Source organism: Akebia trifoliata, chromosome 11 (genome assembly GCF_017979445.1).
Source record: "Akebia trifoliata isolate Shusen 1 chromosome 11, ASM1797944v1, whole genome shotgun sequence".
NCBI classification, from domain to species: domain Eukaryota; kingdom Viridiplantae; phylum Streptophyta; class Magnoliopsida; order Ranunculales; family Lardizabalaceae; genus Akebia; species Akebia trifoliata.
This window is the reverse complement of record NC_141385.1, coordinates 43434629-43451474: the sequence shown is the minus strand read 5'-3', so window position 1 is coordinate 43451474 and position 16846 is coordinate 43434629. Positions and strand designations below refer to the sequence as shown.

Below are 16846 nucleotides of genomic sequence, written 5' to 3'. Positions count from 1 at the left end.
GTTTCAAATCAGTGTTTTCAAATTGGTATATATATATATATATATATATATATATATATATATATATATATGTGGTCCAACGACCCTTAGATTTGAAATCTTACTAAGTTATCTATCATACATATTATTTTTCAACGGTATATATGTATAGATAACTTAGTAAGATTTCAAATCTAAGGGTCGTTGGACCCACATTTGCATGTATTATACCTGTTGCATGTATTATAACTTTGATTTGATATTTATTTATTTAATTAAAATTTCAACGTATAAAGAATATTTAATGCATTAAGCACAAATGCACAAAATGAACCATTGCATAGACATGAGCATGCGCTCGTATATATATAATCTAGAGTTCACTCGTGCCTACGATACATGCATCGTCTTTAGGGTTAAGGAGTAAAAGAGGAAAAATAATAAAAGAGTACTGATAATATGATGGATTTTTGATGGACGGACTTGACGCACGCTGACGTGCAAGCACATAACTTATTAAAAAAAAAAAGAGAGAGTTTCTCTCTCTTGCCCGTTCTCTGCCCACATATATATATTTTTTAGATTCCAAATCTTAAAAAGGATTGTTGAGCCCGCATTGATTATCACATTGACAATCCAACAGACATTTGGATTTCATGAAAATATTCATATTCAAAAAAAAAATTAAAAAGAAAAAAAATTATTTTTCGAACTTGATCAATGACATATAAAATTGACGTTACCGGGCACCCACATTTAAAAATAAAAGTCAACGATGAAAAATAATTTTTTTTTTAACTTTATATAATTTTATTCTCTACATCCCAATTTCATTGGATCATGATTTTGAATGTCACAAGGTTGTCAGATCTGAAAGTTTCTTTTTTTTACTATTAATAGGAGAGAAACTCTCTTTTGCTTTTTATTTTTTATTTTTAATAAATTAAGTGCTTCCACGTCAGTATACGTCAAATCTATCTACTAAAAGTCCATCATATTATCTACACTTATAATAAAATTAGAGGGTTATTGTTAAATATCTTTGGGGTTGAAAGGATAAAAGAGGAAAAATAGTAAAATCAAAGAAGTATTATTGAAAAAAGGAAGGGTAAGTGGAGGATGAGAGTAAATAATGACAATAAAATTGAAGATGAGGGAGGAAAACAATAAAGTAAGGTCAATTTAGTTGGATGAGAAGTTTATCCCCCTACTAGTGGGTCCTATGTATTTTATTATATTTATATAATAAAATACAACTATAGAACCCACTTGCTATAATTTTATGAGGGGATAAATGTCCCATTTACTACAATTTTATTAGGGACAAACATTCCATCTAGTTATAATTTTTATGGGGTTCACTTTATTATCTTTTTTCTTCTTTCCCTCTAACTTTGCTCTATTTTCTCTTTAACCCACTTTATTATTTTTCACCTCTTAAACCCCCCCCCCCCCCGCGCGCAATCTCAAATTTTTAATAATACTCCTTCAACATTTTTTTTCGCTTTTGCCCCTATAACCTCAAAGAAGATGCCTTTTACCCCCTCTAATTTTATTATATATATTTTTATCCTTTTAATCCATTTTATTATTTTTCATTATTTACCCTTTAACCTTAGATAGTTTTATAACACCCCCATCAACTTCATTTTTTTCCTTTTTACCACCTTAACCCCAAAGAGGATGTGTGTGAACAGGCAAACTCTAGAAGATATGTATTTTGTAGTATAATCCTCTCAAATATATATTTTGTTGTTTTTGTATGTTGCACAGAAACCATAACACCTATTTTTTAACATAATTTTTAGAAATAAACTACTAGGATTACAATTCGTATATCAGGATTCATATCTATCATAAAAAGATACTATCGACACTCCAATTTTTACTTATTACATCCTAATAAAAAATAAAGAAAATAAGTGAATGATTGAGAATGAGGAAAATAACAAAACATGGCTATTCACTAATTTTGTTCAAAATACATAACTGTTATAGTAATTTTCCTTTTATAAAAGGGGTAAGATTTGATTAACCTGTGTCAAATCCATTTGCAACCATGTCATAAGCACAGTAGCATGACATGTAGCCTACATAAAAAGAATTTAAAAAACTTTAAATACTACATGGCCTCATTCAAAAGAAATTCAAGGTTAAAGAGTCTAATTGATTAAAAGATTACAATTCTATCAATTGATTAACTTCCCTTACAACATCGAAATGAGTGACACAAACTCGAAATTTCATGGACATCCAAGAAGTAAACATGTATATATTAATCATACTCAATTACAAAATTCAAATTTATGTGGGTGCCGATACATTAGAAAAAAAATACTATTGCCTTACAACAAGATTAATAGACAAAGAAGAGATTAATGACGATTTAAGCTGCAATTTTGGTCAACTCTCGTTCGACAGCTTTCTTCAAGAAGCCATCCTCTTCAAGGACCATTTGAACAGGCAAGAATCCTAAACCATTTGCCATTGCAAGCATCATTTGCTTAGTCTCCACCATAAATTCCTCCAAGTCAACAGTCCCATCGGAATCATGATCATACTGAAGAAATAAGGATCGGTAGACGACAGAGAGCTCATCTGGGTGTATCTTGACATCAACACCGAAATGGGTCTCAAAGATCCTCAAACTTTGTAGCTCCTTCACCATCTCTGCATAAGAAAGTAGACCATCATGGTTTGTGTCCAACTGATGGAAGCGGTCGCGGACTGTACTCTCGAAGGCTTCCTTGTCCTCGACAAAGTTACGAATCGTTGCACCATCTAACACTTCTACACTCATTGTTTCTTCTGTTGTTGTTCTTAAACAAGAAAGGAGAGAAGTTTTCTTTTTAGTGAAATGGGTGTTTGGCTTTGTGTTTATATATAGGTAATGAGTCAGGGACATTACCTGTATTATAGTAAGATTCACGCTGTAGTGTAATGCGCAACCACTTTTACTTTTGCTTGTTTTTTCAGCCAATTGTTTATCTTTCTCTCTCCACTGTCTTCTACACTGTCAAAAAAAGACCTCATTTTTGATGGACCTTACGATCCTTCATCCTCGATGGACCTGACCCTTCAAAGTAAACATGATTGATGGACTCAATGTGATGAGGTAAAACCTAAAAGCAGCAAGTTGGCACAATAATCCACCTAATTAACATCTTCTAAACACCAATCAACATGTGGGCCCAACAATCGAACAGTTGATATCATTGAGTTGGGGTACCTGTCGTATGATATTAGGGTAGGATACCAATGTGCTCACTAGGCACTAGGCCGAAAGTGAAGTCAAAACCATTTGCCTTGACTTTAGACTTTAGAGTGGTCTAGAAAGTCAAAAGAAATTGAGAAAGTTTTAAAAAGTCAAAATCTATTTGCCCCTTTGAGTACTTTCTTCTTAGGCACGAGATTCCGCGTTTTGTAAGTCATTGCAATGCCCCCTACTCTAGAAGAAACATAACCCATAGTTTCAATCAGTGTTTTAAAAATTGGACTGAACCGGTGGTTCAATAGGATTTTGTAGTAAATTCGGTTTGATCAGTAAACCATTGGTTTGTGAATGTCGTCTCTTCTTCTTCTTCTTTCTTTTATTTTCAATTTTTTTTAATAAAAATAAGAAAATTTAAGTTTTTAATATTTTTTTTTTGGTAATGAATGTAGATAGGACCAACCAAATTGAACCAAGGTCCAAATACAATTTGACCAATTTGATAAATTTTTAATCCAATCATCAGTTTGATTTTTGAAACATGGATTCAGACTTTTAGTAGAAAGTAGTGATAGGCATAGTAAGGAAGTTCGGATTCGACAATTATTTGATGGGTCGAAAAAATTTTAAAATTAGAGATTATAAATTTTTACTCAAGAGGTTGAAGACAATATATATTTTTTTACCTTTTAGAAAAAAAATTAAATGTTGTTATCTTAGATATAAAATATAAAAGAATTTTTATAGGATTTTGAAAGAAGAATCAAGGTTGCAGACAATGGATTAACATAGTAACAAAGTTCTGATTTCATAATTATTTAATAGGGCTTCAATTGATCAGTTGGATAAATATAGGAAAATTTGTTCAAAAAGGAGAAATACTTAGAGGAATATACAAATGATTTTTTGGATTTCTTACCAAAATCCGTCATCTTCAATCTCCCTAAAATTCTATCTTTCTCTTGAGATTTGAATGTTGAAGAAAATAAGATTTTTAGGTTGAAGGGTATAAGTATTACCATATTCCACAATTAATTGATAAGTCATTGACTAATTTATCGATTCACGATTTAATTGGCTAGTCCCATATTTGGAGAATTTTGTGAGTTATTGTTAAAATAAAAAAAAAAATCAAGGCTCCAAACAAGACCAATAAACCTTGAAGAAGAAGAAAAAAGAAAAGTTCAATGACAATTAATTGGTACCTACCCTATTCAAAGATGAAAAAAAAATTCTCTCCTACATTCCCAGAATTCTACCACAAGAGTGACTAGTGGAATCAAGAGGTAATTAACAGTTAACATTATATAAAAAAGGCTTAGACCTATAGCTCGATCAGTTTATTGACATATTGTAACCTTAACTTAGAGGTCGTGGGTTCAAGTCCAGCTTACCCATAAAAATAAAAATAGAAATAGAACTATAATGATATTTTAGGGCCCTTGATTATTATTATTATTATTATTATTTTCTTGGATTTTCTCCAATCCAATGGTCCAAAACTAGAGATGGTAGAGAAATATCAGTTTCCTAGGGATCAATTTCCATTGGGAATATCTTCCCATCTCAATTGTTGGACACTAGAACTTTCTTAGAGAATTTTTATTGAAATATCAACTTTATTACTTTTAGTACACCAAATTGATAAAATTATGGATTGTGCCTCAAATAAGATTAAAGAGAACTTCTCGGATTTCTTATAAAGAGAGTTTCTTAGAAATACGTGAGAGATATAGAGAGAGGTAGAGGAGGAAAAATAGAAGAAAAGGTAGAATCAATTTTATTTCAATCTTATAAGAAATCCTAATTTTCAAATCTCCTAGATTTCAAGAAGTCAAATTTTAAAAATAATAAAAGGATCCAATTAAAAAATATCTAGATTTCAAAAAGGTCTGATTGAAACTCTCCATGAAATTCATCAATCTCTTTGAGAGTCGATCATTTGGAGAGAAAGATGGGCTCTCTTTAAAGAGCATTAGTAGAATAAAAAATGGGTTAGGTGATTTTATAAGAGAATAAAAAAAGTGATGTCATAGTAAAAAATAAAGAATATCTACAGGCATGTATCCTCATCTCATACATAATTTAACATAAAATAGATAATGTATTATAAGTAAAAGTTGGTGTGTCGGTATAAGTTTTCTTTTATATTTAAGGGCAATAATTTTACTCATCATTATGCTATTAATAAACATCTTAAGCGATTTTATGCTAGCCTCAACCCGGGGGTTTAATATACGTTGATGCTCTCCTCGATATGATTGTTGGGCTTCCCAAGAAAAAATGACTCTCGAGGAAAAAGTGTATTTACCTCTAGAAGATCAGAACTGATCTCTAATGAAGTCTGCATTTTTCCTCAAATTCTAATAATCATATCGATGGAGAGCCTCAACTGTGGGTTGAGCATAGAGAAGTCTCTCAAGGCAGAAAAACCCTATAAACTTTGATCTAGGGCTATCAATTCGGCCAGCTGTCGGCCTATTATCCCAGCTCGGCTTGCTAAAAAATAGAGTTGTGATAATATGACTTCCCCCAGTGGCATACTCAATTGACTCCCCTCACGTGAGGTATGCCAGAACCAAAGACTTTATCCCTTGGGATACACAACAGCATATCACCATAAATCTATGTAGTTGTGTATATGGCGATGTGCAGTTGTGTATCCCAAAACATGAAGTCTATGGTTCTGGCACACGTTGTCAGTGGAGTCGATTGAGTATGCCATGTGGGGGGGGGGGGGGGGGGGGGTCATATTTATCACCACTCAAAAAAATATGGTTTGGGACACCATACGACCGCAAATGTAGGTCATGTTCAAAATTGATCAGTCCATTCAATTCAGGCCTAGACTACAGCCTGTGTCTTATCCCTAACTATTTTTAAATGAGTCGTGCTGGGGTGACACAAAGGGGGACACGGGTGACACAATGACTTGGTGGCGCGCACATGACCGTAGATGCTTTTCCACGAGATACAAGTAAAAAACGTCTACGGTTATGCACGCACCACCATGTCATTTGTGTCATTCCAGCATTAGTCTTTTTTAAAATTGAGATGGACACTATTATTTTGATGAAAAATAACATCAAATAACTTTATGATTTCAAAAAGAGAGCTTCTATTGCCACACCAACTTTTGCTAACATCACCCCAAATGTGTTAAAATTCTCTAGTGATTTACATATGAATTGAGGTGGCATTAGCAAAAGTTGGTGTTGCAATAGAATCTCTTTATCAAAAAAAGGCATCATCTTTTTGTAAAACCAGAAAATCAGCCAGATCCCAGCCCAAATCCATTAGGACTGGTTTCGGAATCAACAGGCTCGAATGGAGGTTACGTCTGATTGAAGTTACAGCCCACCTAAGGCTCATTCAAGCCCAGCCCGAATCTGCCCATTGACAACTCTCTCTCTCTCTCTCTCTCACACACACACACACATACACACACGCGCGCGCGCACTTGTAACATGACATATATATATATATATCACCTAGAAAGCAAGCAAAGCAGGAAGCCCTTATTACAATGAGAGTTTTAATACATATATAGTTACATACACTTCAACATATATATAAAACCAATATTACTTAGCTATGTAGTACCATAACATCTATGCAGCACAGCTGCATTTGCACCTCACCATGCATTTCTTACACTCAGAGAGGCGTGGCTTCCCCCCCTTGCAATCACATTTTCTCACACACTTACTTTGCGAGGTACCACCCCATAAGCATCTCGCCATGCAACGCAGCATCGGCACACAAGATGGGCATCCAAACTTCATCTGATCAACAATGCAATTATTACATCCATTTCGATCAGAATAGCAAGCAAGTGAAGGTGTGATGATCAACCACATCATCATCAATATCATTGCTACTATAGGGAATCCAAACCCCTTCCTATTCTGCTCCATTTTCTTCTCACATCAAAGATCAAACAAGTCTGAAAAAAGCTCTCCTCTTCCCCATTATATATACAGTGCGTTGTTTAGGCATACCCCTCCATGTTTTGGTGAAGATCTGAGTTACCCTCAATGTTTTGAAATTGATGACATGTCCCCTTGACTTTGGTCTTCTCTTATCGACAATGAAGAAAATGACCTAAATGCCGTCATCTTCCATTTCTATTAAAAAAAAACCTTCATTTTGAATCTATTAAAATTCATCTTCAATCCATCATTTTCAACCTCACCGTTAGGGCTGCATGGATCGGATCAAACCCGAAACCCAATCCATTTTGATTTGATAACATCGGGTTTGGATCAATGTTTGGGATTCCGATAAAGGTTTGATCTGGTAACTTATTGGATCGGCTCTGGATGAACCATGTTCCAATATGATAAGGACCATATTTGATAATATGGTAGATTTTCTATATAAAATCGGGTTTTGTCCAGTCCAGAATTTATCCGATCACTAATGGTTCGATTTTGGATCTTAATATTGAGATATGATAAAAATTTGATCCGATACTTATCGGATCAATCCTAGATTTGACCCGATATATATTGGATAAGGGCCAAATCAACCCCGATCCAATCCAAACCTAATCCATTGATATCTCTACTCATCGTAACTCTTTGTAGAAAGTAATCATTCATTTTTATACTCATAATTCCATCATTTTCTACTTCTCAAAAAATCCTATTTTGTTCTTGAACTTTAAAAGTAAAAGTAGATAGAATCTAAAGGTTAAAGATGATTAGTCTTGAAAATAAAATCAAATGTTTTTTCAGCTTCAATTTGAAGACAAGGGCATTTAAGCCATTTGTCAATAAGTACAGTATAATAGAACGAGGTGAAAGGACATATCATAAGTTTGAAACCTAGAAGCATCTCAAATTTTTACCAAATGTGGAGATGTATATCGTAGATATGGAATTAAAGTGCCCTACCAACTACTTAGTTCGCACTAGCATATTAGTGATCTATTAAATTATATATCATTAAATGTAAGATCTGTTCTTTCAGCCTTTTTAGCTTCTTTTTCTCGAATTGCGTAACATTTTATCTCATCCTTTAAATCTCACTCTACCCGATACTTGTATGGGCAATGGGTGGACTATCTTCCTATATGTGAAGAATAAATTTTCAACACTATAACTTTGACCCATTTACTCACGATCCAGGCCATTAATGTCTGCATTTTTTTTTTAAATAATTCCAGGTGCTTTAATTAGCCATCAAAAAGGGTAAAAAGGCGTCAAATGGGGCTGTCAATGGATTGGATAAATTAGAAAATCCATTTATTCCAATTTGGATCAAAGATTAGGACCCCCTAAAGACCCAAACCGATAAATTTTTTATGTGATAAAACTTTTTTAATTGATAATTGATTTTGGAAGTATAACTTTCAACTAGTTGAAAGGCTAGATCCACATTGATTATTACTGATTCAATGGCTAGTATGACATTTTAAAAATTCAATAGCTAATAAATATTTAGTTTCAACATATTAGTGAGGTCGAAAACATCCATCACAAAATATTTATAATTAATAAGAATAATATCAATCATAGTAGTTAAATTTCAATATTTTGAATGAGATTCAGATAAAGATTTGTTCCCAAATACAAAGATACATCACACATGGCAAAGATCCTAAGCCATATTTGACCTCAGAGCACAAATTGAGTCCAGTTAAGTCCATGGAACAGTTTCTTCTACTATGGTCATGGTTTTAAAACTTGTCCAACACTGAGACAAATCATCCTGGTCAACGTGAATCGCCCATCACGTTGACTCGTCCAATATGAAACTTTCGACGGAGTTAATCATGATAAACACTCACCTTTCTTTCATGCAGATTGTCTTAGAAAAAATAAGGCAAATTAAGAAAAAAAAATACAGATTTTAAGTACGGCAGAGGATGGACAGAGCAATCAACGAATCAAAACTAGCAGAAATTCCATAGTAATCTCCATCGTTTAGATCCTTGAAACCATGGAATTCATATTAATAACAAAGTCTGCTGAAACAACCACTAATATTTTCAAAGATAAATGAGAAAAATTGTAAGTGTCTTGTAAAGCGGATCAATTAAACAAGAAACACAAACCACAAGTTCTTTAAGAAATGAACCGACTCCATTCCAACAAGAACGGGGCCGGAATTCAATAGAAGAAGATTCAGACCTGAAATAAGATACTTTTATGTAGACCCATTTATCATAGAAGTTTGAGATTACCGAAGGCTTTTGAGTAACTCTTTGACAGAACATCTCACTCCCCTTCATTGAGGATTGGAACTATTAAGGGATTCAGCTGTGCTAAATATACAATCGCCCACCTAAAAAAAAGAATAGCATAAATTAAACAATTACTTCTAAAGAAACAAGAAAGTAATAATGGAATTATGTAAACTAACAGTTAGATCAGCCCTTGTTAAATCATTTTAAATCAGATTTTATCATAAAGTTAAATATAGAAGGAAAGATAACTGCAGGTCAACCATATCCCAATTCCCAAAATTTCCTCATCATGTTTTAGACAGATAAAATTCCATTGGAAGACTATAGTTTAAAATTTTATATCAAGTGTCAAGACTAATAAGAAAACCAAAGTCTTAGTGAACCACGAAAGTCATGCAAATGAAACCATACACAAGGTTAATCATGGAGATCAGTTTAAAAGCTCAAGGGCATACTTATTGAACATAAGTATGCTGGCGAATTGGAAAACTAGGGAACTAAACATTAAGAGAAAAATAAAAACAAAAGCAGAAAAAAAAAGGTGTCCACGACAGCCCATACGCAAATATATATATATATATATATATATATATATATATATATATATATATATATATATATTTCAAGAATTAAAAAAAATGGTAAAGATATTAGAATAGAAAATATTTAGCTCTATGACAATTTTTGGGGGTTAAGCAAATCTAAGACTTGGACCCCATACCAATATTGAACCCATAACCATACTCATTGGGGAAAAAAGAAGAAGAAAGAACACCCATAACCATACCTACGCAACATCATTTCCAATGGTGCAAAGCTAGTCTATACTAGGATGGATGGCATCTGACCAGATTATTAGCATTCAAGGTCAAACTAACTTTCCTTGAAGTGTAATGATTTTCTAACGCCCCCCCTATAAGCCCCAATCACAAAACCATAGATCATTTGACTCAGGATACGCATAACCATAAATCTTTTTCTTGTGTATCCCAAGGAAATGATCTGTGGTTCTGTGATGGGGGCATTGGGGTGGGGGGCGGGCGTCATATTATCATGACTCTTCCTTAAAATATTCCAAAATTCAAGTTAGTGATGACGATGGTTTGGTCACATGTAAGAAAGGCCGTTTAAACCCTAGTTAGAAGGTATGCATGCAAGTTGAATATTCTACAAGATTGAAACGAAGATCAAATAATACATATCCAGGCAGAGCGAACCAAATCCAAACAAACTAGAACTATTCCAAACTTGGAAATTACTGCAGTATTTAAAAATGTGCAAAGCAAAGAACTCACATCATCCAACAGCAAACTGTTGCTGTAATAACCAATGTTAGGTGGAACCTGCATCACCAGAAATATAGGAGTTAATTTAGATGAAAAATAAAAGGCAGTGAATCTAGCCATTGACGAACAAATTTAAGTATTCAACAATATTTGGCCTTTATGCATGAATTCCTTCAAAACAAAATCCTACGATTTATTTGTGGGTCTTATGGTTCATGTCATTCATGAGTCAAATCTTACAGTTCTACCAAGTCCAACAATTTGAATGAAAATACGTGAAACAATGCACAGACATGTGTATTTTTTCTTCTTCTTAAATATTAGAAAGAAAAGGAGTGGTCATTCAACACTTATCACCAAACATCACCTAACACAAATATCAAGAAAAGCTGTCCATCAACAAATTTGAAAAATTGAGAATAAAACAGTTGATGAGATAATAGAAACTAACCAACCCAATTTTTTGGGATAAAGCTTTGATAATGACGATGTTAATGAGATAGGGAAACTTGTTAAATTTGATGATGGCATAATGCAACCAAGGATGAGGGTTGTCCTAATTGCACACCCCCCCCCCCCCCACCCCTATTTCTCCAAGATTGCTTAAATGATAATACATGATTTTGATTTTTTTTTCCTGCAAAAAAAGAAAAAAAAAAAAGGATCTATTGTTTGCATGACTAAGCCAAGTTCGGTCTTGCTCCATTTGAATGGGAAAGTAAAAGCATACGAGAGTTGTATGGGTGTGGAGAGGAATTCTCAATTTGTTGCCAGAGTTTAGGAAACACAACAGATTTTTAGTTGGTTCGGGTAGTAGTATTTGGTTTTGAGAGGATTTATGGTGTGGTGAGTCTTCTCTCGTGGCTAGATTTCCAAACTTATTTTTGTTGTCTTTAGAAAAGGATCAACCAGTTTCATCCTTTGTCAACCAAGATCCCATCCTAGAAGGGGAAGGTTGGGATCTTGGTTTTCTAAGGAATTTAAATGATTGGGAGGTGGGTGGGGCAGCGATGTAGTCGGATTGTTTAGATGGCCTCAATGTTTCCTGTAATGATAGGGATGAGTGGTCGTGGTTGGGGAGCCGATCAGGGATCTTCTCAGTTAGTTCCTTCTATGAGGCTTTGGTGAGTTCCGATATTCGATTTTCAGCCAAGGCGGTTTGGGTTAGCAAAGTTCCCTCAAAAGTAGCTTTCTTTATTTTGTGCGCGGTATTGGGAAAGATTCTTACTATGTATAAGCTAATGGTAAGAGGTATTCTGAATGGTTGCCGACTTTGTTTGAGGAAAGAAGAAAAAGCTGAGCATTTGCTTCTTCACTACTCTCTCTCTTGTCAGATTTGGAGTTTTTTCCTGGGCTTGTTTGGAGTTGAGGGTTGCTTCCTTGCATCAATTTTGGCACTTCTTATAGCTTGGTTGGGATGGGGTTGTTCTTTTTTTTATGCAAAAAAGAGCGGTTTGGAGGTTAGCACCTAGTGCGATCTGCTAGGGGTGTCTTTGGCAATTTTTTCTTGCTTTTTCTTTTGGTGCAAGGTATTTGTTAAGTTTAGGGGAATTTCTTTTGTGGATTTTGTGGCCCGGTGGGGGACTGTGTTTGTGCTATTACAGTTGCTTAACTTTCTCATTACCTATAAAAAAAAAAGTTCGGAGTAGAACAACGTCTTCATGTTGCATTATATGTATAGCTAGGTAGATTCCCTTGCCTTCATTTGTAAGTTGAGAACAAGAAAATATCTATATGTATAACTATGAGTTTATTGTTAGAACAATGTCTTCATAGTTCATAGTGCAGGATAGCTAGGTATTTCTTGCCTTTATTTATAAGCTACTGTGTAAAAAAAATTCTCTATGTAAAAAGTTATAAAGAAATGAGACATATTACATATTTTCTAATATTTTTATATAATCCATATTTTCCAAATGAATATAAAAATCTTTAACAATCTTACAATCCGCAATTTGAAACTGAATTTGAATTGAATCTACTTATGGTTTTACAATCTGATTTGTGACAATATTGCAAAGTAGGTATATTAAACACTGAGACTTTGATTGGTATCTAAACTAATCCTTCTTTAGTTCTTACATAAAAAAATTTAGAACCCTAATTCATCCAAATTCCTCCAGCCCTTTTCAGAACCCTAATTCATCCAACCCTATTCAGAACCTAGAGACGGCCCCACAAAAACAGTCCGATAGTCATTAACCATGTTAAAAATAATGTTGTCACAAACTCAACACTCAACCCAGTTTCCAGCCCATATAACCCAAGTCTCTAGCAACCTTTCAACTCTTGTTTGAACCCAATAAAAGCCTACACTGCCATCCTATATAAAGTACAAGGGAGTGAAGACTAATGTGTACAAAAGTTGCGGTGAGATAAATAAGTTTGCAGTTACAGTAGATTTACACCAAGAATGGACCTTGGGTCCTCAACTTTCCATATTTATAGATGAGTAATATCATATCCAAGAAGCAGTTCCCTGGTGTGTGTTATTCACAAATACCAAATTCTTAGTAGATCAGACTAAAGTGGGGAGTAAATAAAAAATAATAGACTCTAGAGGGATGATGCTTTTGCTCTTATGGGCAAGAGGGCCCAAATAGAGTGAAGTGTAATTTAGAAGGTCACACATAGAGAAGATGCACTAGTTAAAAATATAATGGCTAGAAGATACCTAAAGCCAAATTAGGCTTATCCTGGTTTCTGTATATATGTACTAGTTAAAAATTTGAGGGCTTATAGACACTTGAAGCAACACTTTGCTTATCTTGGTTTCACCACGTATATAGGGTCATGTTCGGAGGACGTGCACAAGTGAAAACTATTTTTACATTGCTTGGATGCCATCCATTTTACAAGATCAAATGGCATCTGGCGGCATTGCTAAAAACATTGAAAAAAATGGTCAGCATCCGGGTGGTTGTGTAAAAATGGTTGTCAGTTTAAGATGTCCACCGAACACGTCCCATATATATAGCCACGTAATATAGCTGGGTAGCTAAATTGAAGATGCGCTTCAGTAGTTTTATGTAATCAATGCATATAAATCAAACTCTAAAAAAAACTTATAAGCAATGAGATTAGATATGCTTAGTGGAGCAAGGAAATCAGGAAAAAATATTCAAAGAAGAACCATAGGCTAGAATGTTGAAATGAATGAGTGGAGGGATTGAAAGATAAAATTCCAAGCAAGCACAATAGTGAGAATTAATTTCTAGTCTCAATAAGTGAAAGATAGAACTAGAAATGAATGCATTATTGGAAATATATTAGTAGCCCCAATATGGCATAAAATTGAGGGAGAGATAATTGAGAATTTTTTTGGTCATGTGCAATGAAGGCCAATAACAGTACCAGTGACAACGGAAGTGTAGGTTATAAAGGGGCAAAAACATGGCACTTTCATTAACAGAAGACATGGCCACGGACAGAAAGGTTTGTTGATGATGATGATGATTGAAGTACTATAAATTTATTTATCAAACCCATATATGGAACGAAAACTTTGAAGAAAGTTTGCAAGACGACTTCAACATCTATAAAAAAAAGATGAATAAAAGAAAACCCAGATCCAGAATTAACAGATTCATATATAAGTTTCAAATAGATGCTTAAAACTAATTCTAATTACAATCCTTTAAACCAACCAAACTAGCATCGAAAGAACAGTTCTGAACTTCTGATCGAACATGCTATGAAACAACAACCAATAAAAACGACACCTTTAAACTAGTTGAAATAAAATATTCTTCTTATATAGACAAAAATTGAAATCAAATCCGAATCGGAAAAGGAAAAAAAAAATTATGAGATGGAACATACAGATTCGCTGATGGTCCTTTGTTGCAGCAAATTCTGGCCAATATGGAGGCAACGACTCCAACTGCGATGAAAATTAGGGTTGTTAACAAGAAGCCCATCTTGATTCGATCTCACCACTGCCAAGAAGTAACTTTCTATGAAGAGAATCCGAATTCGAGCTCTATTTCTGGATCAATTGAATCCAGAATTCCAAAATAAAGAAGAATTTGCTCTCGGATCTGCAAATGCAAGAAGTTCTCTTCTGAATCTCTGGAATTGAGGGTGAAATTTAATCGAAACAAAACAGAAACCCTAAATCGAAAACATGAGAAAGAAAACCCTAAACCTCAGGAGATCTGCTCTGCTTCTCCGGAAATTGAAGGTCGTCGTCTTCCGATGCTTTTGTTAGATATAATTGAATCGTGTGTTTCCGTTCTGGTTTAATAAGTAACTAGCGGATAATTAACTTAGAGAGATACCATTGGCACCCTATATTTTACTTATTACACCCCATTTTTGAAATTAATTATCACACCCCAATTAAAGATTTAAACAGACTCTTCAAACATTACATAGATTTGGCTCATATTATTAGTTCAACTTTACCAAACATTATATCATACATTCAAACAATTTCAGTAGTTATTTATAATTATGATTAGGCTTGTATAAAACTGTAAATAAAAAAATTAGAAATCTAGTAAAAAAAAATTAGAGAATTTCTATTGGCATCTCAAATTTATTTACTTTCAATCATTCATTTATTTTCTTTGTGATTATTTGGGTTGTATTAAGTGAAAGGTGGGGGAATGCTAATAGCAGCTCTCTTGTGAGATTTCATATCTTACTGAGGATTGTTGGTAATCTAAAACACAATCATAGATTTTATGAAAAAAAAAATCAGATCGATTTTGAAAAAATAATAATTTCCTTACTAACTTAGTAAGATTTAAAATCTTACTAAGGGTCGTTTTGCTCAAATGATTACCACATTTCGAACTCCTATATTTAAATTTTAAATTCAACAGTGAAAAGTAATTTAAAAGTAAATATATATATATATCACAATGTGTAATATTCAACCTCTTGCAAATGCCCTAATTTTTCTCCTCAAAATCGCTTGTCTTCAACCTCTAGCATAACAATGTTTATTTTCATCTTCAACCGTCACATTCTTTCTCTTTTACCATTAAACCCCCAATATGAAGACAACCAAAATTTAAAAGATGGTAGAAAAGGTTAAACAATTCACTCTAGAGATTATGGGTTTGAAGATTATGGATTTATAGAGGACAAATAAAATTAGGGTTGTTGACTACAAATAAAAATTAAATTTCTATAAAATATATAAAAATATTTCTTTTTTCATATATAGTTTTGTGCATTTTCTTTAGTTTGCAAAATATTTTCAATGAATAATATATTTGGCCAAAACAATTAAATTTATGTATAAAAAAAATGTGAGATTGAATATTTTGAGAAATAGCAATGTCAGATCAAAATAGTCCTTTTAATGAAAATAAATTTAAAATATTGAATTTTTTTATGAAAGAACAAATTACTAAATATTACTAAATTACATTTTAAAAGGACGAGTAAATTATACATAATATTTATGCATATTAACACAAGGATATCTATATAATAAAACACAACTGTAAAACTCACACTTACTATAATTGTGTGAGGGGATAAATCTCCCATCAACTTCAATTTTATATGGGACAAACATCCCATCACCCACAATATTTTGGGTCCACTTTATTTCTTTGAATCTTCATCCCCTCTAAATTTACGATATCTCATTTTTTACCCCTTAACCCATTTTATTGTTTTTCATTTTTTACCTTTTTAATATCAATTTTTTTTTTAATAATACCCTTCTAAGTTTGTTTTTTTGTTTTTTTTTTTTTTTCATTTTTACCCCCCATTAATCCCAAAGAGGACGCCCATGCTGTAGGCACAGGTGAACTTTAGTAAACTAATAGATATAATTGTTCGTGTTATAATTAATTGGATATATAAAATTTTTATTCATTTTCATACATATTTAAAAGTAAAAGTATATATCACAATTTGTTATATATATATATATATATATATATATATATATATATATATATATATTGTAAGGTGTTTTACCAAAACATACATGAAGGATTGGTTAAAACCAATATAATTTGAAAATTAATATTTCTTAAAACAAAAAGTTACCAATAGAGAGAATTTTTTTCAAACCATAAAATTTTTCTTTAGATTTCTTAAAAATTACATCAAAACCCCTAACAATGAAGAAAATAACTTAATACCCCCATCTTCAACCTTTAACTAAAACTAGGGGTGGTGTGTGTGGAACCGAGGTATCAAAGCCTCTTA

General features: G+C 33.1%; 3 protein-coding genes across 3 annotated transcripts; all 3 read right to left on the bottom strand.

Annotated features, from left to right (window-relative positions):
* Positions 1–2240: 2240 nt before the first annotated feature.
* On the bottom strand, positions 2241–2843 carry LOC147391880 (uncharacterized). The gene has a single exon (XM_086460156.1). It carries the CDS (start codon positions 2777–2779, stop codon positions 2366–2368), a length of 414 nt encoding a protein of 137 aa, XP_086316282.1. The 5' UTR covers positions 2780–2843; the 3' UTR covers positions 2241–2365.
* A 3674-nt stretch (positions 2844–6517) lies between these two features.
* LOC147391879 (uncharacterized) lies at positions 6518–8977 on the bottom strand. Its single transcript, XM_086459519.1, has one exon. It carries the CDS (start codon positions 7105–7107, stop codon positions 6802–6804), a length of 306 nt encoding a protein of 101 aa, XP_086315645.1. The 5' UTR covers positions 7108–8977; the 3' UTR covers positions 6518–6801.
* Positions 8978–9196: 219 nt separating this feature from the next.
* Positions 9197–14974, bottom strand: LOC147391878 (V-type proton ATPase subunit e1). The gene is made up of 4 exons (XM_086459520.1): positions 14817–14974; positions 14492–14709; positions 10679–10726; positions 9197–9481 (listed from the first exon to the last, which is right to left on the bottom strand). The coding sequence occupies exons 2-4, from the start codon at positions 14587–14589 to the stop codon at positions 9415–9417; spliced, it is 213 nt and encodes a 70-aa protein (XP_086315646.1). The 5' UTR covers positions 14590–14709; positions 14817–14974; the 3' UTR covers positions 9197–9414.
* Between the last annotated feature and the right edge of the window lie 1872 nt (positions 14975–16846).

What these genes read in the sequence shown, in the direction of transcription:
- LOC147391880 (XM_086460156.1), bottom strand. Translation starts at nt 2,779, where the DNA reads ATGAGTGTAGAAGTGTTAGATGGTGCAACGATTCGTAACTTTGTCGAG.
- LOC147391879 (XM_086459519.1), bottom strand. Translation starts at nt 7,107, where the DNA reads ATGGAGCAGAATAGGAAGGGGTTTGGATTCCCTATAGTAGCAATGATA.
- LOC147391878 (XM_086459520.1), bottom strand. Translation starts at nt 14,589, where the DNA reads ATGGGCTTCTTGTTAACAACCCTAATTTTCATCGCAGTTGGAGTCGTT. An exon ending in AAAGGACCATCAGCGAATCT is followed by an intron (nt 10,727 to 14,491) that starts GTATGTTCCATC and finishes CTGGTGATGCAG; the next exon opens with GTTCCACCTAACATTGGTTA. An exon ending in ACAGTTTGCTGTTGGATGAT is followed by an intron (nt 9,482 to 10,678) that starts GTGAGTTCTTTG and finishes TCTTTTTTTTAG; the next exon opens with GTGGGCGATTGTATATTTAG.